Raw genomic sequence first — 27,813 nt, 5'->3', positions numbered from 1 at the left:
ATGCCAGTTCAATCCCTGGCATCTCCAGATAGGGCTGAGACAAAACTCTGGAGAGCTGCTGGCAGTCAGTGTAGACTCTATTGAGCTAGATGATCTGACTCAGCATAAGGCAGCTTCCTATGTTCCTAGTCCCTAGTTTTCTAAACTTCAATGAATGCGGTGTTTGAACCAAATCGAACTTGGAAGGTTTTGAAGCGATGCAGTCCTAGTTTTGCAATAGACCAGCCTCCTCAAAACTGGTGTCCTCTAAATGTTTCGGATTGCAGCTCCCAAAAGATCTAGCCAGCGCCAATTCAAGCTGGCTGATCTTCTAGATACTGTCTAATTGTCTTGCTTGAAAGTGCTTCCATAGAAAGAGACCCCTTCATATAGAATCATACAAGCTGGAAGGAACCTGAGGGGTCATTTAAATGCCTATTCAACCTCTACTTAAAAATCTCCAAGGAAGGAGAGTCCACAACCTCATGAGGATGTCCATTCCACTGACGAACAGCTCTTACTGTCAATAAGAATTCCTGATGTTTAGTTGGAATCTCCTTTCTTATAACTTGAAGCCAACTACCTCCCTCCAGAGCAGGAAAAAATAAGCTTGCGCCATCTTCCATGTGACAGCCCTTCAGATAGTTGAAGATGGTTATGAGAGCCAGTGTGGCGTAGTGGTTAAGAGCGGTGGATTCGTAATCTGGTGAACCGGGTTTGCTTCCCTGCTCCTCCACATGCAGCTGCTGGGTGACCTTGGGCTAGTCACACTTCTCTGAAATCTCTCTGACTCACTCACCTCACAGAGTGTTTGTTGTGGGAGAGGAAGGGGAAGGAGAATGTTAGCCGCTTTGAGATTCCTTCGGGTAGTGATAAAGTGGGATATCAAAGCCAAACTCTAGTTCTTCATCATCCTATCTCCTCTCAGTCTCCTCTTTTCCAGGCTAAACATACCCAGCTCCTTTGACCATTCCTCATAAGGCTTGGTTTCCAGACCCTTGATCATCTTAGTTGCTCTCCTCTGCTGCAGAAAGCTTCTAATCCTGCTTTCTTCTCCACCCCCCCCCAATCCCCGAACCACCTTCTCCTTGATGTGTAACATTTTCAAAAGCAGGGAGGTATTGAGAAACTAGAGGTATCCCCCCAAACCTAGTTATATGTGAATTCTGAAGTGCCATAGACATATGACAGGACTGTACCGTGTCAATTTAATACATATGGTTTGAATTAGGTCTGTATTGACATTAAGGATGATTCATAAAATGGGAACTTTATCATTAATTGCACTGAAGTATAAAACAATACATATTTTACAGTTCAGTTATGAAGTCAGGACACGTTGGCAAGGCAGAGTAATTTCACCATCATATTTTACTCCTCTGTTGAACTGTAAATTGTCTCATATGGCAGGCTTTAATCAAACTTAAGACCAGGCCTGGTTTCGATCTGCAAATCTAAGCACTCTGGAAGAAGGCTGCAGAGGGTTTGCAAGCTGTTTCTGTGAAACTGACAGTAACAGGTGTAGAAAGATTTCAGCAATTTTCAACCAACGTTCTGAGAAGACCACCTGTCTTGCTGGATTTTAGCCATAACGATTCCACATTTTGACACAAGACACATGATTATTCACTAATCGGCAAGGAGCAATTCGCAAATGATCTTCACAAGCTGCAATCTCCACTAGGTCCCATTATGCACCTAAGACCAGATCTAGTTAACACAATGCCATTGGGCTCCGAGTTTCCTCGCTTGATTTCGTTAGCTACTGCATGCAGGAATTTAAAAAAAAAATGGGAGAACTGTGGAAATCCTCCATCTTCTCTAGCTCCAGAATAAGTTTGCATGATCACAAAGCCTGCTTTGGTGAATGAAGAGGTAATTGGTTGGGAGTTTGGTTTGTGGTGGTTTTCAAAGCTCCAGACAGTCTCTTTCTGGCATCCAGTTGAGTGGTTTTGCTTTAGACGTAGCCGGAAATGATCATTTGGGCTGCTGCAAAGGTGGCAGGGATTATTTCACTGATGAATCCAATCATAAATGATCAGTACTAAACTGACAATACCAAACAAGAGGCCAAGAACTAGCAGTGCACATGCCTGTGAAGAAAATCACACAAACAGTTTAATCCTAAGCAGGAGAAACCAATTATTTACTCTTCTGTTACACATACAGAGTGGTGGACAGAAAATCATTTTACCTCTTAGGTGGTAGAGGCTTTTAATAATAATAATAATAATTTATATCCCACCCTCCCCAGCCGAAGCCGGGCTCAGGGCGGCTAACAACAATAAAATAGTACAACATTCTAAAATCATTCATTATAAAATTAATTCAAATCAAATTGATGGCAACCATTGGGCTAGAGATTCTGTGAAGATTTAAACAGTTTAAATCAAAACAAACAGGATAAAAACCTCTCCTTGGTATGCAGAAATCACTGAGAATAAGACATCTATTCACAAAAACTGCACTTGTGGGTTAGGAAACGATTACACCGAAGAATTTGCCCTTTCAACTGGGTAAGGCTGCAGTGACCTCCACGACAGTAATGGCTAGACATAACTGCATATTGGTTGGGGGGGGGGCTTCAGAGTTATGATCCTAAACTCCTTGAAATGGCACAAGTCAGAGAGGGACATGCGCTTTAGCAACTGCTTTAAACAATTGCTTTAAGTACCTTCCACATTAGCATTCCAAAACTAAGAACTTAGGTCGGCATCTTACCCCAAGCTTCTGTCTCGATATAAAATCCTCTGTGCTAATCTTCAGATAAAAGAGCCCAGGGTATACAAAGAGCAAGCAGGTGGATGTGGTTGAGCCTTTAAAAAGATGGGGAGGGGGAGTTATTTAGTCACGGCGAGGCTTGCATGCAGATTTTTTTTTAGAATATAGGATTGGGGAAGATGAAAGCACGCAAACTTACCAACCACTCCAAAAAGGTGTCTGATGTCAGGCACATACATCGCAATCAAGAAAACTGTCACATTGAGTGCCAAAGTGACAAGAATGTGGCAGATCAGGGAGAAAGGAAGATGTGAAAAAAACACCATCATCACAGCCTTCCTCGCCTGCGGAATTCAAAGGAGAAAAATAAAGGCATATCAGACCAGTAATAAATAAATCTGACGTTCATTGGGTGGAATTCAACGTAGCGCTAAGAGGGGTATTGCATGCATGGAACAAGGTCCACTCGCACAATGCAACTTCCCTGTGCACTCCTTAAACCTGTTCTGGGTCTCCCCCACCCCCAGAGTACATTAGGGGAGGCAGGAGGAATAGGGGGCAAGGCCTGCCGTGCATGTGGACCTTGTTCCACACTTAACAACTTAATTGAATCCCGTCCATTACTGAATCCCCACAAAACAAAAAATTGGCATCTGGATTGTTGCTCACCAAAGACTGTCAATTTGTACTAAGGACCGATATCTTAACACATTACACATACCGTATTTTTTGCTCTATAAGACGCACCAGACCACAAGACTAGTTCTTGGAGGAGGAAAACAAGAAAAAAAATATTCTGAATCTCAGAAGCCAGAACAGCAAGAGGGATCGCTGCGCAGTGAAAGCAGCAATCCCTCTTGCTGTTCTGGCTTCTGGGATAGCTGCGCAACCTGCATTTACTCCATAAGACGCACACACATTTCCCCTTACTTTTTAGGAGGGAAAAAGTGAGTCTTATAGAGCAAAGAATACGGTAAATTGTGTTGGAGCCATGATTAGCTGCAGTTCCCTGTTGGGTATATACTAGGTTGCAAACAGAGGCAAGGGCAATTGGCTGAGATGGGGGGGCTGACATCACATGTGGATCTTCAGGACGTTGGGAGGAGCCGGGGGAGGAGCTGAGCACGGTGGCAGCTTCAATGGCCAGTGGCTCCTCCTCCTGCCACTGCCACCGGAAGTGATCTTCCTTCCTCTTTGTGGCAGGAGGAGAGGAAGGAGTTGATCCCTGAAGCCAGGCTGTGCTCTGCTCCGCATTCAACCTCCTCCACCCGCTGATTTTTTTGGGACACTCGGGGGGGGGGGCTGGCACCCTCCCAAAATAATGGGAGGGGGCAAAGGGCACAGCCCCCAGGAGTTGGCACCCCTGGTGGGAATCCTGGACTTGTTACTACATAATGTGTGAACTGGCCATAAGAGCACTTGCACTCTTCTGGTTCAAGAGTGTTTCCTTATCTGCTTTTCCAAACAAAGGGGGGAAAGGGGGATAAAACAGCTTTCAGGAGTCTGAATAAGTAGTGAAGCACAGCAATTCCCTCGGCTGATACTCTAATCAAATGTGCAGCCCAAAAAGAGGTTTGGAGCCAATGTTATATACCTCTGTGTGACATCTAGTTTGGCCCCAATACAGCGGGGGATTTCAGAAATGGTTGTGGCCAGCAGCAGTTTTGTGGTTTTCTACAATCCCTGTTAAAAACTTAAAGTAAACTCCATGTCAGGAAGATCCGTTTTGAGCTTGCTTGCAGGAAATCATTAGCAAAGGCCACTTCTTGCTGACTCCTATTTACATTAAAATGCACGCTTGCTTGAAAACCAAATATGAAGAAAACAGAAACAAAACAAGAAAAATCAAACCAAATAAACTTTAGGAACGCCACATTCTGCAAACTGCAAGCAATGCTGTGAGTCAGCTCAGATCTAAAACTCGTTAAAAAAGGAGAAGAAAGAAAGAAAGCACAAATTAGCTTAGCGGTTTAGGCCTTGTTCCTTTGCCGCTGCTAACGGAACATACACAAGCACAGCACTCTGATCCACCACAAGACAAATGGATGAGACAGCCAAGACTAGGATGGCGGGGCCTGCAAATAATTAAGGGAGCCACTTTTGCTGGGCCAGCAATCAGGTCTTTTGCAATACTTACAGGGAAGTGGATTAGGGGCACCGTCAGCAGCACCGCAAAGAGGATGCCCAGTTTTACAGTCATGATTACAGTGTCATGGGGCAGGTACGTGCTGTATCCTTGCAGCAATTCTGAGTCCACATGGTCTGAAATTTTGGAGGGGAAAGGTTATTAAAATTGCAAGCCGCAATCTGAATTGGACCCCACCCATACAATAAACAGCAGGCTCGTGCCTTTGCAGGGGTTCTTAAACAGTTCGGAGATTGCTGGCAAGTAAGCAGGGGTTCTTAAGGTGAAAATTAGTCAGAGTATACAAGCTTCCCTGAAAAACTGCCCACTACTGTTTTAAACCTGCAAAGAGCAATTGCAGAAAAGATATTGGCACATTTTAGAGAGTTGTTCAAACGGATGGCAGCCCCAGCCCCACTGTTAAGCCTAGTGGGTGACACGATTGCACAGGCCTGCGCCATCACTTATGAAGAAACAAGAATTAATACTTTAAAAACGTACCATAAAAAGTGAGGTATCCAAATAGCGCTGACACAAAATAAACCAGAAAGCTCAGGCTAATCCCAGTGTTGGCTACCTTCTGCATCCTGCTTTTGGAGGGACTACAAACACACAGAGAGAAATAATACATTATTTAAGACTTTAGGAGGAGGAGTATGAAAATGCAGGAAAGAAGTTGCTATTGACTCTTTCACATCTTCCCAATGCACACATGAAACAGGTTTCTGGGCTGGCCTAACACTAAAACCGTGAAACAATTCTGAATCTTCAGGGGATTGAAAACTGTCGAATCTTAATTAGTCAACTGAATGCTACTTTCAAACGGTCAATCATAATTGCTGAGTAGCGATTAAAATGTCACAAAGTAATGTGCACACTTTCAAGTCCTCAAGAACTCTTAGCAGGGAAGATGTTATACAAAGCGAGGCGGGGGGGGGGAGGAGTAGAGGAAAGAGAACAAAACAAAAATAACAATAACAAAATTGCCTGCATCCAGACATAGATTCAAGAGGGAAAGTACAGACAGTCTCTGCTACATCCTGCAGGTCTCAGGACACACCTAGCTGACAGGTAATTTTTTGAAACATAGGACCGGATGCAGTTAACAAGACCCACCAGCAGAAGCCAATGCAAGTTTTTCCACTAGTGCAATGGGGTTTTCTTCTCCCTTCCCCCCATTGGCCATAGGGGGCAAGATAACCCTCAGAACAGCGGGGTGGGAAGAGAGAGGGAATTGCTCTGTCTGTTAAGCTGAAATGCTTATGCCGAGGGAATGATTGCTATAGTGCTACGTTGATTCCCCTCCAAGAAAGTCTACAAATTACGCAGATCTGTTTCCAGCCTTAAGTGAAATACGTTGGTCCCTTGCTGGGCAGAGAGCAGAAGTAAAGAGAAACAAGGCAGGATTTGTGTTAGCATTGCTAGAGATTAAAGTTAGGTGGTGTTTTATTAAGGGAACTGTGGCCCAAATGGGGAGATGTACCTACTGGTGAGAGGGAACGTAAACCTCAAAAAGCAAAGTCCCTGTTCAAAAACATCTGCCTTGGATATTAACTCATTTTATGTATGTGTTGTTGTTTTATGCTGCACACACACACACACAAAAAACAAAACAAAACATGCAATTGCTTTAACAGGTTTTAAATATGTAACTGCCATAGGTAAATTGCTTCGAGATATCTCATGGGAAGCAATTCATAAATGAAGCAGTAAGGTAAAGGTAAAGGGACCCCTGACCATTAGGTCCAGTTGTGACTGACTCTGGGGTTGCGGCACTCATCTTGCTTTATTGGCCAAGGGAGCCAGTGTACAGCTTCCGGGTCATGTGGCCAGCATGACTAAGCCGCTTCTGGCGAATCAGAGCAGCGCACGGAAACGCCGTTTACCTTCCCGCCGGAGCGGTACCTATTTGTCTACTTGCACTTTGACGTGCTTTTGAACTGCTAGGTTGGCAGGAGCAGGCGCAGAGCAACGGGAGCTCACCCCATCGCGGGGATTCGAACCGCTGACCTTCTGATCGGCAAGCCCTAGGCTCTGTGGTTTAACCCATAGCACCACCCACGTCCCAAATGAAGCAGTAGCCCAACAATATCTGGTGACTCTAGCTAAGGGAAGGCAGCTTTAGAGGGCTTGTCCAGTGTATTGGGAGAATCAGACATATAATAAATTTGGCATTCCTTTTGGACATGAACACTAAATGAAACAGGAAGCTTATGTTCTGAGAATGGCAGCAGTGACAGCCAACAACATTTTTTTTAAAAAAAAAAATGGTAAGCATTTACAAATCACATGTTACCTTTGGAGCTCGCAATAAATTGGCAACACTGATGTATGGCAGAGAAAGGAGAAAGCCATCGTTGGAATGGCATATGCACTCTGCCAAAAAAAGAAAAGGAAAATGGAAGAAAAGTCACACAGCTGAAATGCAACCTATAAATATTTGATACTCATTTCTATAACCTTCCTGGGTGGAACCTAGACACATATTAAAAACATTGTGAAAATCTTTTTTTAAAAAAAAGTTGTGAAAAATGTATTGAATTTGCCGTAGCTCACGATCACCTTCTAGTGTCACATTTTTTATAATGCACTTTACAACACACTTAAAACATTTTATTTGCAGCTGCCCGTAGACTCAAGAGTTCTGATGCTTTTTAAAAAATTGACTGTTTTTAATGTTATATTTTGTTGTTACGTACACCCTGGGCATTTTTATGGGAAGGTAGGATACAAATGTTTATAATAAAATAAGAGCTGGGTTGCACAGATTCTCAAAGGGCTGCTGAGGAAGGACCACAGCCGAGTGGCAGAGCAAGTGCTTTGCATGCATACAGTTGCAGGTTCACTCCCTGGCATCTCCAGGTAGGCCTGGGAATGTCCCGTCTGTTCTGCAGAGCCACCGCCAATCAGGGTAGACAGTGCTAAGCTAAATGGACAATGGCCTGATTCTAAATTAACCCTTTGTTTTAGCCATATGCCGACAGGGCTTTGAACATTTAAATTCCACACTCATATTATTTTTATCACCAGAGCAGGGTGCAACACACACAAGGAGACACACAAACTGAGAAACCCTGGCTTAGCCCGATGCTTAAATACATTTTTGCAAACTCTTGTGATCTGTTAAGAGGATGATTTAAGATTACCTCTGCGGAAAAGTTAAACAGCGCTGCTTTACAATCTTCAGTAGAATTTGAGGCCTGTGTAGGACAGAGAGGCAAGAAATGAGACTCATCAGCTGGCTTCCCACCCCATAATTTTATAACAAATACTCTGAAATCCATAACTCCAGCTGACAGTAACATTGCTTCAACACTCATGCACCACCAGCTGTGCACCTTCACTACACCGCAACCCAAAACACATCAGAAATGGTTGCAAATGTGCGTATGGACGCTTCCTTAACCTCCCGCTTATCCCTAGACAAGCTACTATGGAGGAAGTCATCCTTCCATTATAAGAAGCACAACTTTCTTTGCAAATCACTCAGTGCAAGCATGTCGGCATAAGAACATAACAAGACCCCTGCTGGATCAGGCTGGTGAAACACCCCCCCCCCCCAGTCTACCATCTTGTTCTCACGGGGGCCAACCCAAAGCCCATGAGATGCCTTCAAGCAGGATCTGAGTGCAACTGCACTCTCCCTCCCTATGGTTTCCAGCAATTGGTATTCAGAAGCATTGCTGATGGCAGAACATGGCCATCAGAGTTGGCACCCATGAATTTGTCTAATCCTCTTTTAAATCCATCCATTCAGGGTTATATAAACTTCTGTATGAACTTCTCATAACAGACAAATGTATGCCTCCAGAATAGCCTGCACCCAGATGTCTGTCATTTACTATTTTCTGACATTTATACCGTGCCGTTCTTCCAACATGGAACTCAAGGTGGTATACATGGTTCCCAGGTAGTTGCCCATCCAAACACCAAACCTGCTTAGCTTCAGCAAGGTGCTGACATTATTGGACACATACTATACACAGGGACTTCAAGTTTTTCTGGAACCTGAAGCTGTGCAACATTCAGGAGCGGAGGGCATAAACATTTCCAGCAGTGCCGCTAATACGTTAGTTTTCACAAATACATCACAGTCATAAAATGAGAGCCTTGGATATGACTATAATCACTGTATGGATCCAAAGATCCCACTGCATCAAAGTAAGGCATTTCTGCTGTTTCTGTGCAATTTCAAACAATGAAAAATAATTGACCAACTTATCTTACAGTTAAATGTGGTGAGCTCTTTGGCAATCAAATATTGCAGATAAGTCAGGAAAGGTGCATACCTGGGAGAACCCCATAGCGAGCTTTGGTGGCAGAGGGCAAGGAATGGACCACTTTTTAATTATGACCTGCAGAGAAAGAATACAGTTAATACTTTGCAGACAATGGGCAGGATTCAACTAAGTTGTCGCAAGCACAGAATGAGGTCCACTCACATGCTCTGGAGCAGGTATCCCCAAACTCAGCCCTCCAGATGTTTTGGGACTACAACTCCCACCACCCCTAGCTAACAGGACACGTGGTTAGGGATGATGGGAATTGTACTCCCAAAACATCTGTAGGGCCAAGTTTGGGGGTGCCTGCTCTGGAGGGTTGGGGAGGAAACCAGAACAGGTTTAGGGGGTGCAGGGGGATGGAAGGGTGGCAAAAGTCTTATTGTGCAAGCAGACTTCATTCCCAGTGTGCGTACTCAGCTCTGCGCTCTGCTGAATTGCACCCTGAGCTAGGCAGAAGTATAGCTAAGTCACACCTTAGCTCTAAAATGTAGCAATAAGAAGTGGAAATAATGACTTGTCCAGAGAGAAGGATTGGAGATCTAAAACGATGGTGCTCCGTTAGGGAACAGAATGCTGGGCTCTCTACGCATTATTCTAATATGCTAGTAACTCTAGAGCACAGCTCTGTTATTCTTAGATCATACGTACTCTCAACAACCCTGCAAGGTAGCTTATTGTTACTCCCGTAATAAAGATGGGAAGCAGGTTGCCAAAGATCTCCCAGGTGGGATTTCAACCCACCTGATGGTCTCTCAGGGCTAAGCCCATTTCTGTAGCCAATACAGTGGTACCTCGCAAGATGAATGCCTCGTAAGACAAAAAACTCGCAAGACAAAAGAGTTTTTCGTTTTTTGAGTTGCTTCGCAAGATGAATTTCCCTATGGGCTTGCTTTGCAAGACGAAAACATCTTGCAAGTTTGATTTTCAATGCATTCCTATGGGAATCCGTGCTTCGCAAGACGAAAAATTCGCAAGACAAAAAAACTCGCAGAATGAATTAATTTCGTCTTGCGAGGTACCACTGTATTCAGTTTCTCTCTCTCTCTCTCTCTTTTAGAGGCAATAATCTGAACAGATGGCTCACCCTAGAAACCAATCACAGAAAATTACAGTAAATGTAAAAGTATTGCTTCCATATGCCTGGTGAAGATTTCCCCTCCGGAACACATTAAAGTGTATCTGCTTGTGACAGCAACAGATGATAATGCAAACCGCCGTCTGCATTTCAACACGACATTTTTCCAGCTTCAAAAAGCAAAACAAAAAACACCCAACTAGTTTGGAAAACTGAACTGCATTTAATACACCTTCCAGTATTCCAGTGCGGCAAATGGAAATTTTATATAGATGTGGATTTCCAAGCAGCAGCCTAATATATAATGATAAAAAACGTTTATATGGTGGGTGGGGGCCCATATTTGGCTCCTGATGTGCCACATCGACACTTTAGGATACACAAAATGGCTCTAGATTCGTAAGAAATCCCCCTGACTCATTAGGGCCAGAGATAACTTTCTGCATCCGTTTATGGCTCAATGGAGATGGAGATTGAAGATCACCTTGAAGAACGTAATTTTCTTAAAATCTAAAGCCCCCACCCCCATTTGTAGTTATTGCCTCACTGGTTTGCAGAAAGGGGTGTGAATAAGGAGCACTAGATTAATTTCAGATACTAATAAAAATGCTACATTAAATTCTAAGCAATAAATACAGGCAGATACAAGATCGTGCTCCTGAATCGAACTCCATGCAGACGCATGAATGCTTGAAGAACACATGTGTCTCACTTTACGTTTAAGGTCAGCAACCTTGGGCGCATTCTCTTAGGGGTAGGTTTTCACTGAACTCTGTGGGATTCACTTCCGAGCAATGATTGATAAGGTTGAACTATATTCAATAGCATATGTGGTCTTGATAATACACTCTGCTCTTTCGTCTCTCGTTCCTTCCTGCAATCTTCATTCTTCATCCTCCATGTTTACCCTTTCCTCTGCCACATGCACACGATCACACCTTTTCAGGCTGCATTAATTCATCATTCTGGAAGAGCTGCCAAACAGGAGTCAACAAATATCGTTGCCAGGCTGCAGGTGGTGAGCTCCTTCCCCCCCAACCCCACCCCCAGTCTAGCAACTGCCTGTCTCACTATGAAATGAGAGATGGATGTTATCTCCGATCTTCTGCTGGGCTTCTACTTCCCAGTGACTCTGAAGCTCAGCATATGAAAGATGAGACCCTGCCCCTCTCCTGGGTCCTCTGTGCAGGGGAGTATAGCAGAGGTGGTGGCAATCGCAAGTAAGGGCTAGCTGGCAAGGCCAGCCAAAATGTGTGGACCCCCCTCCCTCCCCTGTGTCTAATCTAGTTGTATACTGAAGCCAAATGCATTGTATGGCTGCAGTCCTAAACCCACTCACTAGGGAGAAAGCCCTGTTGAGCAAAGTGAAACCTACTTCCAAGCAAATGTGTATACAATGAATTTGTACAATGCCCAGTCGTGCAAGGAGGGAATCCCTTTTAAGCTTCAAGGAATATAAGGTTCGTAAGGAATGCAAAGGCTAAGGCTGCAGTTCTATGAACTCTTAGAATCATAGAGCTGGAAGGGAGCACATGGATCGCCTAGTCCAGGCATGTCCAACTCCTAAGAGACTGCGATCTTCTCCCACTAAAAAATAACTGGCTGTGATCTATCCATTGGATTGACCAAAGTTGTTGAACTTTTTGGGGGGAGACTTCACAAAAGTTGTTGAGCTTTTAGGAGGATGCATTCATCAAAGCTGTTGAGCGATCCACCAGGATCGATCAGGCACGCCCCACGATCGACCGGTAGATCGCAATTGACCGGTTGGACATGCCTGGTGTAGTCCAACCCCTTGCAATGCAGGAATCTTTTCGGCCAACATGGGGCACGAATCCATGAGCCTGGGCTTTCAAGAGTCTCATGCTCCACCACCAACTGAGTATACTTCTTAACTGAGAATAAGACCGATAAGAGCACAATGGGACTTTCACAGAAGCATACATGGGATCAATAAAAAAGGAACCTTGGAATGCAAACAGCAAACCTGCCTCCAGTGCCATATATTTAAGTCGCTTTTGAAACAGAGAGGAGTCTGAAAAACAGACTGACATGGAAAAATAGCTTGTTCTTCTAAGTTTAAAAACTCAAAACAAAACAAAAACACAACCCATTGGGAGAGCTCAAGGAGATGAAACATGCTGGGCGTATGTAGACCAAAGTCCATATTACTGAATGGGGATTCAGTTAAGAGGAGGCTGATGCTGAAGATTACCATCTCCTAGACCTCTACAACGTATTTTGGAATTCTTGACAGACACTGCCCTTAGGGAGCTGCTTCGACAGCTTTGAAGTCTGATGTTATCACATGGTTCAGTTCCTTAATGGGTTGGTTGTCTTGCACTCTGGATGGCATTATTTATTTATTTTTTGCTGGATGCCCTATGCATGATTTTTATCTTCTTAAAAAAAACACCTAAGAACAAAATTGGTCCATGTTATCAAAGACCTGCACACAAGTCAATGCAAGCTAAGGGCATTCCTTATGCTGCTAAAATAACAACACTGAACTCTTAGCACAGAAGGCTTAGGAGCAAGACAGTTCAGCTCCTATTAAGTGCAGGCATTATTTCATTCATTCATTTGCATTCATTTCTTCCCCAATCCATCCACAGGGCAGGTAGCGGGCTTTTAAAAGAAAGGGGAGGGGGTAACAGAATAAAGCACCCAATTAAGTAACACACACACACACACAAACACACACACACACACACACACACAAACAAACAAATACAAACACACATATCAGCCTTTGTTTTAAGTGTAAAAATGCCGTCTGAAATTAAAAAGTATGTTCTCTACAGGGACAGGGCACATGGCACCTCATTACCATGTTGCTCCTTAATTCAAGCCATTAAAAGCCAGCCAATCTTCTCCCCTCCCCCAGCAAAAGAAGAAAGAAAACCACAGCAAGTCAAAACAAGAAGTCCAGACCACTCAGCAGGTGGTGATTAATCTCATCCTGGGCCTTAGGCTAGATACCCCAAAGGGAAGAGGAGGGGAGAGGAGAGGCCATTTGTTAGGGGGTTGTTTACTTTTGGAGAGTCCCAAAATAATGGGGGCAACGCAGCTGACCTTCGCATTCAAGAGCCTGCGCAGCTGCACAGCGACTTGAGAGATGATGCACAGGCAGCCAGTCTAGTACAAAACTTGGTTTAATCACAAAGCTCGAACTTACACCGAGGACAAAGAAGAGGAAGAAAAGTGTGCCACGCACAAAAAGATGTGAGGGGAGAGGAACAAAGCCACTATTTCACAACTGCTGATGGACCCGCTTTCATCCAGACTGCCATGTGAAAATATTCATGTGTTCTGCTCTTATGCCGATTGTCCAATTCAATTAAACAGAAGCATATTCCTCTGCAGGTAGGGGAATTCCGAGCACATCAGAACTCCCATGTTTGCAATAAATCGCTGGACTTCTCTGAATTTTTAATATGATTAATAATAATCATATTTGTATCTCACCCTTTCTCCAAGAAGTTTAAAGCAGGGGATTTGCCCATTTTAAACCCCTCAGGTTAGGATGATAAATAGCGACCAGCCTAGAGATTTGAATCCAAGTTTCCCAGGTCCAAGTTCAGAGTTCTTACTATGCTGCACTGCACAATGCCATACAAGCGTTATTGTGTTTTCCTTTAACACCCTCCTTTCTTTCTACAGATAAGAAACTGTGCCTGATAAGTGAACGCTGAAGGCCGCCATAGTGAATCTATGGCACAGGTGGAACATGAACTGAGTCAGTCTTGGCACTTTGCCATATGTTCCCTTTGTGGCCTGGGTTGCTGTTTCTGTGTGGCTTCTTCTCACACCACTTCAGCATTAGGGAAACAACCTACCGTATTTTTTGCCCTATAGGACGCACTTTTTCCCCTCCAGAAATGAATGGGAAATCTGGGTGCGTCCTATGGGGCGAATGCAGGCTTTCGCTGAAGCTTGGAGTGCGAGAGGGGTCATGCGCACTGACCCCTCTCGCTCTCCAGGCTTCAGGAAGACATCCGCAGCCTAGGCAGCCCTGCGGGAGTTCCCCACAGGGCTCCCCACGCTGCGGATAGCAGCCTGCCGCCTGGTGGGCGGGGCGCCCTGAAGCAGAGCGCCCCGCGCACCGGACAGACATTCGCAGCGTGGGGAGCCCTGCAGGAGTTCCCCGCAGGGCTCCCCACGCTGCGGATAGCAGCCTGCCACCTGGCGGGCGGGGCGCCCTGAAGCAGAGCGCCCCTCGCGCCGGGCAGACATCGGCCAGCCCCACAAGCTCGGGGGACAGCAGGGAGGCGCAGCGCCGCCATCCCACTGTTCCTCGACCTGCTTCGGTTTCCCTGACCTGCATTTTTTTTGGGGGGGGGGCAAATAAAGGGAAAAAAATTATCCTTTATTTCCCCCCAAAAAAACTAGGTGCGTCCTATGGGACGGAGCGTCCTATGGGACAAAAAATATGGTAGAAATATATGCAACATACCAACTCCACACTCCAGTGCTACTCAACCCTGGGAGCTGGTTGCTTTGCAGTGGAAGGAAAAAATGTTACAGGTCACCCCATCTTTGTTGCAAGTCACCAGAACCTGTTGGAAGCAGCCATGCAGAAACTGCAATTATGCCAATAAGGTAGCATATGAAGTGCTATAAATTTTATATTCAGGTCTCCAAAATAATGAGCTTCTAGCATGGGGAAATCTGCTTTGCTCTATCATGCTCCAAGGAATAGCTCTGTGTTCCCTTTCAGTTGTTTTCCAGCATCAAATCCCTCACCTTTAAAATAAACACCATCATCTTGCATCTTAAGTTATGTCGGGGTTTGCTTATGCTAAGTTTGTGGTAAGCCCTGCCCAGCTCAAAAGGCACCGTGGCGTCGCAGAATTCATTCATTTTAATTGTTTATGAATATTTACAATAATTGCTTTTAACTGCTTTTATTGATAACCTCATTGCTTTATGAGACAGCTTTGATGTTTCTTTGTTTTTACTATCAAGCGGTATATGTATTTGGTGAAATACAATAATAAAAGAAAAGAAAATACTCCATGCCATTTGTGGGCAGTGAAACTGGGGGAGGGGGAATTTGCCAAATATTTGATAGGGAAGTAAAATTCTCAAAGACTTTTTTTTCCCCTTCGAAAGGAGTCTTCTGAGAAATTTCAGCTCACTTAATGTTGAACGAAACTCTGTTGATGGTTCATCTTGGCAGATGAATAAATCAGTGCAATAAGAGACGATGGGAAAGAGCAAACTAGATCCACAGTTGCACCCAAAATTCACGGATGGCAAAATTCGGGAAACCATTTTGCTGAAATTCCAGGTAGGACCGAAATTCTCCAGCGGAGTTGGAATTCACAAAAGAAAAACCGCACACCAGTCAGGAAAAAAAAAAAATTCTGAGAAATTGGTAGAGCATGAGACTCTTAACCAGAGGGTCATGGGTTCAAGCCCCACCTAGGGCAAAAAAAAATCCTGCATCGCAGAGGGTTGGACTAGATGACCCACGGGGTCCCTTCCAACTTCACAATTATTTTTGATTACGGCTTCACAAAAGGGAAATCTTGCCTTAGTATGTTATGCTAGGTATTTTACCTCAGTTTAGTAATATTTAACATTATATGGTTTTAACATTGCACTGTGATTACTTGGTGTGGTCAATTTTAAACTACTTTCATGGAATCAGAATTGTAGCGTTGGAAGGGACCCCAAGGGTCATTTATACAAGCTCCTGCAATGTAGGAATCTCAGCTTTTTAGAGCTTGTGATCAAAAAGGGACTAAAATGGTTTTTTTAAAAAATAAGCTCTACCTCCACTGTTGGAGGCAGTTATTCCTCTGAATATCAGTTTCTGGGAACCACAGGTGGCGAAACTGCTTTTGCACTCAGACCTCCCATGTGCATCTGGTTGGACACTGTGAAAATAGGATATTGGGACTAGATGAGCCTTTGGCCTGATCTAACTGGCTTTTCTCGTGTTTCTAAATAAATACGATCATTTTGGAAATTCTCTAGAAACCATGGGGCAAGGACTGGTGGACTGCCCATGAAATGTGAGCTGTATAAATTCTCCATCTCCCTTCTGGAGAGTACCATTACTTACTTCCCTATCTCCTTGATGAAATCTGGCGGCAATTTAGACATAATGTACCTCTGGTGTGCAGTGCTGCCACAAAGGCATTAACATGCTCAGGGTGTATGGGCCAGGGACCAGCAAGCTAACCTATGCACTCTGCAACGTGGATTAAGAACTTTAAAGAAATGTAACGGCACCTGCAAGACCCACCACCGCAGATAGCAGTTTTGTGGGCACCATACATGCCGTCTCGGAGACGGAATCATGCCTAAAATGATTGTGCCTGCTAAAAACACTTCCAAATACTCCCTCATTTGCAGAAACCACTAGCAAAACAAATCCAGACCAAATGTGTTCCAGTACTCTGCTTTCCATATATCATATAGGCATCAATGGCTGCAAATATCAGCACTGAAATGCCCTACTTGGCTCACACAGAGATAGAGAGAGAGAGAGAAGGGGAGGGAAAGTATTGCTTTCAGATGGAAAGAATAAGGCTTTTGCTATATTAATATATATATTAAATTGCTCAAAAGAGATTTGCTGCGTCTTGTGCTTTTTTACTATTAAGCTAACATGTACATTCAATTTTACTTGGAATATATGACATTTTCTTCTGCACGAGTTGCAGTAAATGGTGGTTGGAAGCAAGGACAAAAAAAAAAAAATCCATTCCACACGTGGAGAAGGGGAGGGGAAAGTGCTCAGGCCAGTATTTTTCATTGCCCTGTCAGCAAAACAAATACACTCCAACTGCATTTTACAGTCCAAACAATTAACGATGGCACATCTTTTCACATTCGTGACTTTTCAGCCAAACCAACTTACCCCAAAGCAAGAAAATACATACCACCACACTTAAAGGAGAGGAGAAGGAACACTTCGTTTTTAGAGGCAAGCTTTTAAAGCACAGACATCCGTTTCAAAGGAACTCTGAGATCCATCAAAATAATAAGAAAACTTAACATAAGCTGCGATCTGGGTTGGGTTGGGTTTTTTGTTTTTTTTCCAGACTTACCACAAGAGCAAAGTACACCATAAAGAAAAATGATAAACTACTTGTGTAGCCAAGAAAGCCTGTAAAATAACAGTAAAAATAAGAGGCAATTTATAAGGAAAGTGATCCTGGTGCAGGGCGAAAGGAGCTTCATGCTCTAGGTATGTTTTGCATTACCGGGCTCGGTATCTGGGGCTTAAGATTCAGAATAACAACATTCCAACTTGCCTGTCACAGATCATTTATGTAGTTTTGTAGGGCAGAATTAGAACTGGCTTACCACTAATGGCATGCTGTAAGTAAATGCAGCTCTTTAATGTTCTGTTGTAAAGGTTTTATTTTAGTAGAGCAGACACAGGACTACTGCAATCTAAGTAATAGGTTAACTAGGCAAAGCTGGAGGACAGACTAGGTTGCAAATAAACGTGCCTCCCCTCCCAATCTTTCCTCGAATCTTTTAAAAAACACACACACCACCACCCATTAAGGCTTTCTTTTTAAACTCCTCAATTAAATTGCTACTAAAAGAGAACACTACTGCTAATAGTAATTATGGAAGCAATAATACTCCCTTTAAAATTACTTACCAATTTTAGGAAGAAGTGCTAGAGGGAAGACAATGCAAACTGAGGTAAGAAGCAGCAGCAATCTCCCATCAAGATACCAGGAGCTATTGGAAAAAACAGTAGGGTTTCTGTTATTATTCTTATCTCTCTGTTTCCCTGGTTTTCTCTTCGCTCTCTTTCTTTCTTATTTGCTGTTTTGTTTATTGTATGTTGAAAAGTCTTAATAAAATTAGGGGTTTTTTTAAGGAAAAGATAGACAAACACTATTTAACTAAACACTAACAAATCTTGGATAATTAAGCATCAAAAAACAAGAATCACCTTCTTTCAGTCTCCCTAATAACTTCCAAAGAGTGGTCTTTTAAAGGATGCATTTATTTAGAGTTTACAAAAAACATGACACTACTACTCGCAGACTGTGAACAGGTTAGAAGGGCTGTTACCTGTTAAACAATTCTTAGCTTGCAACCCTACACACATTTACTTGGGAGTAAATCCCATTGAACATAACGGGATTTACATCTAAGTAAAAACAAGTAAGATAAGTTATTAAAATCTCATGCCTAATTCATCAGGTAAATGTTTTTCATGTAGCAACATATAGTTTTACAGTGGTACCTCAGTCTATGAACAGCCCTGTTAACGAACTATTTGGTGTAAGAACTCCGCAAAACCGGAAGTAGGTGTTCCGGTTAGCGAACTTTACCTCGGAAACCGAACGGTGGAAGGGCACTGGCAGCGGGAGGCCTCAATAGGGAAAGCATGCCTTGGTTTAAGAGCGGTTTCGGTTTAATAACGGACTTCTGGAACGGATTAAGTTCGTAAACCGATGTACCACTCTACAGTCATACCTCGGGTTGAAGTAGCTTCAGGTTAAGTATTTTCGGGTTGTGCTCCACGGCGACCCGGAAGTAAGAGAATGTGTTACTTCTGGGTTTCACTGCTCGCGCATGCGTTCAAAATGTCACGCGCATGCGCGGAAGCGGCGAATCGCGACCCGCGCACATGCGTTGCGTTCGCTTCAGGATGGAACAGAGCTCCGGAGCCGATCCCGTTCGCATCCAGAGGTGCCAGTGTACAGTATACTGCAAGCAGTCGAACCCAGGGAAGATGTGAGGACAATTGCGGCAGCACTTTTAACCAATACAGTGGTGCCCCGCAAGACGAATGCCTCGCAAGACGAAAAACTCACTAGACGAAAGAGTTTTCCGTTTTTTGAGTCGTTCCGCAAGACGAATTTCCCTATGGGCTTGCTTCGCAAGATGAAACGTCTTGCGAGTTCTTGCGAGTTTTTTCCCTTTTTCTTAAAGCTGCTAAGCCATTAATAGCCGCTAATAGCCGTGCTTCGCAAGACGAAAAAACCGCAAGACGAAGAGACTCGCGGAACGGATTAATTTTGTCTTGCGAGGCACCACTGTATAGCTCTCAAGTCAGAGGACCTTGATGACAGGTATGGTCTGCCTTGCCGGGGGGGGGGGGAATCCCAAAAGGGGCTATTTTGACTGAGAGCTACAGAGCCACCAAGAATGTTCTGAACGCCACATTAAGAGCCCTCTCTGCTTAAAACCCCTAATGCTGATTGATGAGTGTCTTATGCATTATCCCTTATGGTTGTTCCCTATAAACACCTTGGCCTTTGGTCTCTGGTTTTATTTAGCCCAGAACATGGTTAGCACCTCGTAAACAAGAAGGGGCATCATGTTACCATTTTAAGAGTGCCAGTAACACTTATGGGCATGTCTGTACTGGTTGTTGAAATTAGGTGGGCAGTACTGACCTGAGACATATATTTACACACTTCTGACCTGCCTGAGCAAGTAATGTATTTAACAGTATATACACACAGGGCAATAGGCATCAGTGGCAAATTACAACTTGTGTAGCTGCTTTGGTTGTGGTCGCCCTACTTTCTCAATGCCCCCCCCCAACATGCGCACCTTGGCAGAGAGCCGATCAACACAACCCCTAGGTCTGTGCAGCTAGCTCCACATTTTTGCACCTCTCAGCCAAGAGGAAACCACTGGTGAAAAGAGGAAGGGAGCAGGAGTGCAAATGGACTATTCTCTCATCATCATCATCCAGGCCTACTGCCCCACTTGAGTTACACAGCTCCACCATCCCTACTCCTCTACGAGTTCAAGAACAGCTTGTGGCCTTGCCTTCTCCTTGCATCCCCTGGGTCTCTTCGTAATGCATAAAAGACTACACTAAACCAACAGAGCCTGCATTTATTTGATCACACCATCTCCTGATCCTTATGTTCTGTAAACGGCATTCTATGAAGAACAGAGACATAAAAGGAGGGTGGGTGGGTGTGAGTATTGCTATAACAGGACCCAATTTCCCCCAGAATCTTGATAAATGATTTTTCATCTGCTACCCTGAAAACATGCCTACTCTTCCCAACACACTTTTCAGAGCATCCCTAACCAAATTTGCCCTCTCTCATAAAAACTAGGACTTGTGGACATCCAGCGAAGCTGAATTTTGGAAGATCAGGGGCAGATAAAAGGAAGTGCTTCAAGACACGGCGCATAGGTAGCCTATGGAACGTGCGCCTACACAAGGCAGGGATGGCTACCAAGCTGCTATACCTCCATGGTCAGAGGCAGTAATGCTTCTGAATACTAGCTGCTGGAAACCACCGGAGGGCTCTTGCGCTTGGGTCCTGCTTGCAGGTTTCCCACGGGCATCTGGTAGGCCACTGGGATGGTGGACTAGGTGGACCATTCGCTTGACCCATCAGGCTCTTCTCATGTTCTCGTGAGTTAAGCGTGTTTAGGATTGCAGCCTTAAGAGTGACTGACAAGCAATCCAGCTGGAGTAAAACCATCCTTCTCCCATGGAATCTATGGAACAACAATGGCTTTACGCCAGCTGGATTGCTTGGCACAGATTAACAATGAGATTTTATATTGATCTGGCTCTGTGGTTTCATTTCTTTGGTCTCTGGGCTGAGTATTTTGATTTAATTGTTGTGCTTTTATTTTATTGTGTTTTACTGCGTTTTTCTTGAATTGTTTTTAAAATGCCAATAGAATATAAATAATGCATGCAGTTTCTTTGGCACTATGTGACACACCCAAGGAAACAAAAAATGAATCCTGTGCGCAAGGCTTACAGTGCCTCTGAACTCACCTGCCTGAAATGTATGAAAGATGCACTTTACTGTTTCAAAGTGTACTTTTTCTATTTTAATATTTTTAAAATGCAAAATAGTCATTAGCAGCCAAGCATATTTAAACCCAATTCATTTTGATGAACTATAATTAAATATCATAACCTCCTAATATTATGAATCAACCAATATGTCATCCCATTGTATTACAAAAAAAAACACCCAATAACCATTACCCTAATATTGCAATTCCTTGCACATTTTGAAGCCTCTCCTTAGATTCAGTGTTGGATTGTATATTTTCCATTTCTAAGCATTTCCTCTACTTTAAAAATCCATTGCAAAGAGGTGCACGTGAAAGTTCTACTCCATCATAGATTAACTTAACGAAATTTAAGGCTCCTGGGAACTAGAATCTCTTTTTAAAATGTTATTTAGGCAATTGGGAATTCTGCCCTATCAGCACTTAGTCTCTGGCTGATGTTGACAAAAGCAGGAAAGATGCTTCTTGCTTATACAGCAATTTAAAAATATTTGTTATGGAAAGAACAATATTATTGGAGAAGGTAGTAGCTCCAAAGTTTGGGTCTATGTTCTCAAACTCGCTTTCAAAATGGCCGTAAATGAAGCAGATTCTCTCTAAAAAGTTCACTATAGGTTAATAATTTGGCTCCTTCAATTTTCAAAGTTGTTTTGGTTTGGCTCTTTTGGTGGGGGGTAACTATTTTTACAAGGGCTTGAACACTGTTTCTGGCCAAGTGTTTTCCTTGGCAGTTCTGACCATCAGCTGCAGATGACTCCCAAATAAAGAGCTTACTATAGAACTACACAAGTTTTGGCACAGCCAGCTGTCCTCTGCAAGTCTGGCACATGCTACAAGAGCCTTGAGATGGGTCAATGTTCATATTTTGGAAACTGTGGCTCTTGTTCCATATAGGTGAAAGCAGCCTGAGCAACGTTATGTGTGGCTCCTGTTTGTAAGTGTAGTGCGAAGTTATCCAGAGCATCTTGATACCCACCTGGCTGGAGTGGGCAGATAACAAAGCAGATGCAGATCTAAGATGGTGCGTGTCTAAGGTCCCGTGAAAAGCAGAGCATAAATTCTCAAACTGTGCGCTGCGAGAAATAGATTAACTCCTGTGAGCTCAAAGCATCATCCACAAAGAAAGCTGCCTGCTGTCTCTCTGATTCTGAAAGAGACTACATTAGAAACTATGTCTGGTTTCAATTCAGCCTCCAGTAGAAGATGGATTCTGTCCCGTCTCTGCACTGAATAGATCCAATCGCTACCAATGCAGGTGAAACAGAATGGCCTGTCCTCAGAGCAGGCATGCCCAGAACTGAATGTAATTGGAAGACAAGGAAAGGGCTCCAATGAGGGCAGGCGGGTCTCGCTCTTGCATGCCCTAAAAAAACACAAAGCTTTCCAGCTGTAGGAGAGAAGTTTTACTTCTGAAAAAGTGCCGTGTCAAATATCAGGTTTCCTTAGCTTAAAATGTTTTTTTTTAATCCATCTCTCTACACCCATGTGCAGAAGGAGACTTGCAATTTTTAACAAAGCCCCTAAAAACAGCAATGAAAATCATTATCTGTAAAACAAACAAAATAAAAATGTGAAGTGGGGAAGCCCGATGGGATCACGTCTCACCAGTCCTGAAAGCGCTGCAATGAATTGCCAGTGAGATGGACCCTGATCAAGATGTTAGTACTAGTTTGTAAAGCCCTAAATAGCCAGGAACCGATTACCTAAAAGAGCACCAGTACCAACCATCTTGGACCCTGCGATTGGCAGGTGAGGCCTTGTTGGTGCCAGTGCCACAGGGGGGTGGGGGGGCTGCCTGGTTGGCATAGACCAGTGACAGGGCCTTCTCAGTGATGGTTCCACATTTGCAGAATGCCCTCCCTGACAAGATGTGTCTGTTTCCCTCATTACTGACATTCAGAAGGTTTACCCAGGCATTTGATGGCTGAAATACTGTTCCTAACAATCCTGAAATCATTGGCTGAGTGTTTAAAAGGGGGGGGGCATATTCATAATGTTTTAATATTGTGAAGAGTGTAGCCACTAGGCAAATATTGAGGAATGGTCCTCCAAAACTGGAGCACCACCATGAAAAGCCCATCACCAGTTACCACTCACATAACCCACCCGAGTCTCCAGCACCACACAACTCTCTTTTCCTTCCAGTACAGCAGCTGCAAACAAATCCTACAGAGAAGGGTAGTTCGACTTTTTCAGACACAGTGACTTATCTCAAACAACAGCCTTAACATGGGACCAACTCCTGCACCTTCAGCAGTTGTGAAGAAGAGCTCGTCAGAGAGGGATGGAAAAAGGCTAGCCCTGCCAAAACTCTATGCCTGTGTTTCCCAACCTATGGGTCATGACCCAAAAGTGGGTTGCAGGCTTTATAAGGAAACACAAAATTATTGTTGATTGGAATCCGCAACTGGTCTATGATGCAACTTTTTGTTTCACTGGCAGATTGTAACGCTGTGTGTTGACACACGCAATCGAATGCCAGCAAGATTTGAGTCTTACATTTTAACACTCAGGAATCCATGGGACAATTAATCTATGGGTCGCCATCCCAAGGTGATTTTGGACTTGTGGGTTACCATGCAGACAAGGTTTAGAACTGCTCTTTTATACAGTGGTACCTCGCAAGACGAATGCCTCGTAAGATGAAAAACTCGCAAGACGAAAGAGTTTTTCGTTTTTTGAGTTGCTTCGCAAGAGGAATTTCCCTATGGGCTTGCTTCGCAAGATGAAAACGTCTTGCGAGTTTGTTTCCTTTTTCTTAAAACCGTTAATACCAGGGTGCACCCGTGCTTCGCAAGACGAAAAATCCACAAGACGAAGAAACTCGCAGAACGAATTAATTTCGTCTTGCGAGGTACCACTGTACAACTATTAAAGGTTCAGGAAACCTGTCTCCCTCAATACTTGCTTTGTTCTAGAAGTAAACCAACAAGCTATACTGATGTATACCTTAGGTTGGGGCCCACCCCACTTGTGGGTCCCAACCAACGAGCTGAAACCCAGTGCTAGCATAGGTAATCAGGAGGGAAATATCCCAATTGTTTTTACAGCATGGATCACCCAGTGCTAGTGTATTGTGCCCTATTTTATTTCCAAACTTGACTAGAAACTAGGGAGAGAGAATAATGAAAATGGAACAAATGCTTAAGATCAAAAAACTGACCCCCTGCTGCCTCCACCCATAATCAAAAACACCTTTTTCGCTTTTGAAAAAAAGGTCTACTAAAAATGTTGCACATTAACCTACAGTTCAAGGAGTATGTTTCGTGCTAAGAGTTCGAATTCATGGAAACCAGGAGATTGAAAAGACAGGCAAAGGACGCCCTGAAGTTATTGTAAGAGCAGGGGCAACTCCAGTCTATTCAAAACAAGAACAAGCTATTCAAATGTTGGAACATTTTTCTCAGCAAGCTGAACCACAATTTTTTTTAAAAAAAGAAGAAGTTTTGAGTCAGATCTAAAGATGAAGTGAATGCAGCTGCACAGCCAAATTGGAGGAATTATAAAACAAATATGAAAACTGGCACGTTTCCCAAAGACAAGTCCAATAACTACTCAGCGAAAACAAAAATATTTAAAATTTCACTAACTGCCAGATTTTGCTTTGTGGTTAGAAAAAATATGTTAACATGGTAACATGACAGCGGCAGTTTAAACGTTTCAGGGCTCAGGCAGAGGCCTGATTCTCATGCTATAAGTTTGGTGTGATTTCTTTGGCACAAAGTGGATTTTACAAGTGACAGAAACCCATAGGAAACTAGCCTGTCTTAGTAAGGTAAAACTGGATCCTACCGTGTGAAAAAATATATTCTAAAGTATTTTCTTGTGCAAAAATTAGGCAGTTAAAGCACCTTGTGAAAACGTCACACGTGTAAAAGTAAATGGTGATTTGCAACTTGGGAACGACACCACATGACCAAGGAATTTGTTTGGCTGCTTCTGAGTGGAGTTCGAAAATTCATCTAAAGTGCAACTGATTATAACCACACTCACACCATCCATTTGAAGCACTACTTTAAACATGGCTTCCACTAAAGGAGGCCTCTATTTCCCTCAAAGAGGTACAGTTCCCAGAGTGGTTTAACAATCAATCCCTCTTCACAAGGACCTCTGGGAATTGTAGTTCTGTGAGGGGAAGACGGGCCTCCTAACAACTCTCAGTGTCTTTAACAAACTACAACTCCCAGAATTCTTTGGGGGAAGCCGTGACCGTTTAAAGTCGTAGCATAGTACTTCACATGTGTGGTATTAATGTGGTCTAGGGCAGAGTTAGGGAGGTGGGTGGCGCTGTGCATTAAACCACAGAGCCTAAGACTTGCCAATCAGAAGGTTGGTGAGTTCCCGTTGCTCAGTCCCTGCTCCTGCCAGCCTAGCAGTTCGAAAGCACGTCAAAGTGCAAGTAGATAAATAGGTACCACTCCGGCGGGAAGGTAAACGGCGTTTCTGTGCGCTGCTCTGGTTCGCCAGAAGCAGCTTAGTCATGCTGGCCACATGACCCGGAAGCTGTACGCCTGCTCCCTTGGCCAATAAAGCGAGACGAGTGCCACAACCCCAGAGTCGGTCACCACTGGACCTAATGGTCAGGGGTCCCTTTACCTAAGGCAGAGTTGCCTCAGACCTCTTGTTAGAAAACCAAATTTTCCAGAATTGGGGGGGGGGGGTTTGAAAGGGGGAGGTTAAATCAATGGAATACAGTACTGACAATCAAGTAGGCAGGGCAGGGCAGGGCAGTGAGAGACTTGGCTTCAGTATAGCTGCTGTTAAAACCCAGTTCAGCTGCAATTTATATAACCAGCAGAATCAGTTGCTAAAGCTTTGCATGGAGTGCACCACTTTAGAAAAAGCAAGAATATTTGAACGACCCACAATTCAGAAACTTTCTAAACACGGAAAGGTAGCGCTTCAGCATGGCCTTCACCTCAACCTTCCAACTTTCTATGTGCAGAGACGTGTGTGTATTTGTGCATGAAAACCTTCTATTTGCAGCCTGAAAATCTGCAATCCAAGAAATGTGTTGCCACTTGGTTCTGCTGACTGTGTAAGCTTGTCTGAAGAAGTATTCCGCATTTGGCACAAAGAAGAAACAACTATTTTTGTGTGAGCTGCAGATGTAAATATGCTGACAGCAAGTTATGATTTTCAGGCTCCTATTAATCACTAAGGGAGCAATCAGTAATGAATTACACTTTTGAACAGTAGCACACATCTGAATTGCACAGGTGCCGGAATCTGCAAGGTCCCGTCTCTCTCTTTCACCTGGAGAACAGTGGGAAGCATCGCGGCCTCTATGTTTAAGAAGAAATGCCTTTGCTTGCCCTCATAGGATGCTTTTACGTTTCTCCTTACCCGCTGTGGTCTCCGCTAAGGAACCCTGCAATGGCCCCAGGAAGTTCGGACTTAACAATGAAAAGATAGGTTGACATGGCTGAGAAATAAGAAAACAGGCATTGGTTGAGTTAGAAACTCGACATCTCTAGGCAAAGTGCAATTAGCATTGCTAGTACAAAACAGTTAGGAGACCAAGAGACCGTGTCTCACTAAAGGGCATAGCACATAAAAACTCAATTTGTCCCTTTCTTATATTCCGGTGAAAAACTCATACAAATGTTATTTCATAAGTACTGTAGAGGGTTCATTAGAATCGGGGGGACCTTACACAAAGGAAGGGACGCGGGTGGCGCTGTGGGTTAAACCACAGAGCCTAGGACTTGCCGATCAGAAGGCTGGCGGTTCGAATCCCCGCGATGGGGTGAGCTCCCGTTGCTCGGTCCCTGCTCCTGCCAACCTAGCAGTTCGAAAGCACGTCAAAGTGCAAGTAGATAAATAGGTACCGCTCCGGCGGGAAGGTAAATGGTGTTTCCGTGCGCTGCTCTGGTTCGCCAGAAGCGCTTAGTCATGCTGGCCACATGACCCGGAAGCTGTATGCCGGCTCCCTTGGCCAATAAAGCGAGATGAACGCCTCAACCCCAAAGTCGGCCACGACTGGACCTAACGGTCAGGGGTCCCTTTACCTTTACACAAAGGGGAAAAACTGGGGCGATTTCATTCCACGTTATCCCAGTGTACAACTTGGAGAGTCAGGGATACCTGAAAGAGAGCAGGCTAACCTCTTCCTTTTCCTTCATTACTTTCTCCCATGTAAGTGTCATGGTGCTCTGTACTCTTATGGAAGGGGGTGGGGTGGGAACTGGCGATGAGACACTGCTGAGGCAAAAGGAGACCCCTGCGTTGGGTGAAGCAGTCTTGACCACTGGGTTCGGTGGGGAGGATGAGGACGCTGCAAAAGAGGTCTTCTCTCTGCCCTACCTGTCCTCATAATAAATTTACTAGTGACCAGATTGCTCACTGGAGCAAGGCGGTTTGAGCATATTACACCGATCCTGGTCTGACTGGAATGGCTACCAATTAGTTTCATGGCCCAATTCAAAGTGCCAGTCTTGACCTATAAAGCCTTAAACTACTTAGGACCACAATACCTCAAGGACCGCCTCTTCTCATATGAACCTACCCAGACCCTGAAATCATCTTCTGAGGCCTTCTTTGTGTGCCTCCTCCTCGAGAGGTCCAGAGGGCGGCAACGTGAGAACAGAGCCTTATCTGCAGTGGCTCCCCATCTGTGGAATGCTCTCCCCAGGGAAGTTTGCCTGGCGCCTTCATTATACACCTTTAGGCACCAGGCAAAAGCATCCCTTTTTAACCAGGCCTTTGGTTGATCTGATTGAAATCCTATAACCTTTTAAAATGTGGCTTTTTTGGGGGGGGGGGGTGTTATTGGGTTGTTTTTATTTTGATTATATATATTGTGGTTTTTATGTTGATCTTTTCTGTGAACCGCTCTGAGACCTCCAGGTATAGGGCGA

The 27,813-nt window shown here is 44.0% G+C and overlaps 1 protein-coding gene across 1 annotated transcript in view; it reads right to left on the bottom strand.

The window, feature by feature from the left end:
* Positions 1-1,173: 1,173 nt before the first annotated feature.
* Positions 1,174-27,813, bottom strand: part of SLC38A6 (solute carrier family 38 member 6) — a gene marked incomplete at its 5' end in the record, with an annotated part of 56,171 nt that continues 29,531 nt past the window's right edge. Inside the window, 11 exons of the mRNA XM_083736211.1 lie at positions 1,174-2,072; positions 2,701-2,795; positions 2,900-3,044; positions 4,838-4,962; positions 5,327-5,427; positions 7,122-7,201; positions 7,972-8,025; positions 9,115-9,180; positions 17,248-17,306; positions 17,814-17,896; positions 26,300-26,378. Coding sequence (XP_083592337.1) covers positions 1,992-2,072; positions 2,701-2,795; positions 2,900-3,044; positions 4,838-4,962; positions 5,327-5,427; positions 7,122-7,201; positions 7,972-8,025; positions 9,115-9,180; positions 17,248-17,306; positions 17,814-17,896; positions 26,300-26,378 — 968 coding nt within the window. The 3' untranslated portion in view covers positions 1,174-1,991. The remainder of the gene's footprint in view (positions 2,073-2,700; positions 2,796-2,899; positions 3,045-4,837; positions 4,963-5,326; positions 5,428-7,121; positions 7,202-7,971; positions 8,026-9,114; positions 9,181-17,247; positions 17,307-17,813; positions 17,897-26,299; positions 26,379-27,813) is intronic.

Source organism: Podarcis gaigeae, assembly GCF_964106915.1.
Source record: "Podarcis gaigeae genome assembly, chromosome: 1".
Taxonomy (NCBI): domain Eukaryota; kingdom Metazoa; phylum Chordata; class Lepidosauria; order Squamata; family Lacertidae; genus Podarcis; species Podarcis gaigeae.
Note: the sequence above shows the minus strand (reverse complement) of the source record. Positions and strands in the feature narration are given on the sequence as shown.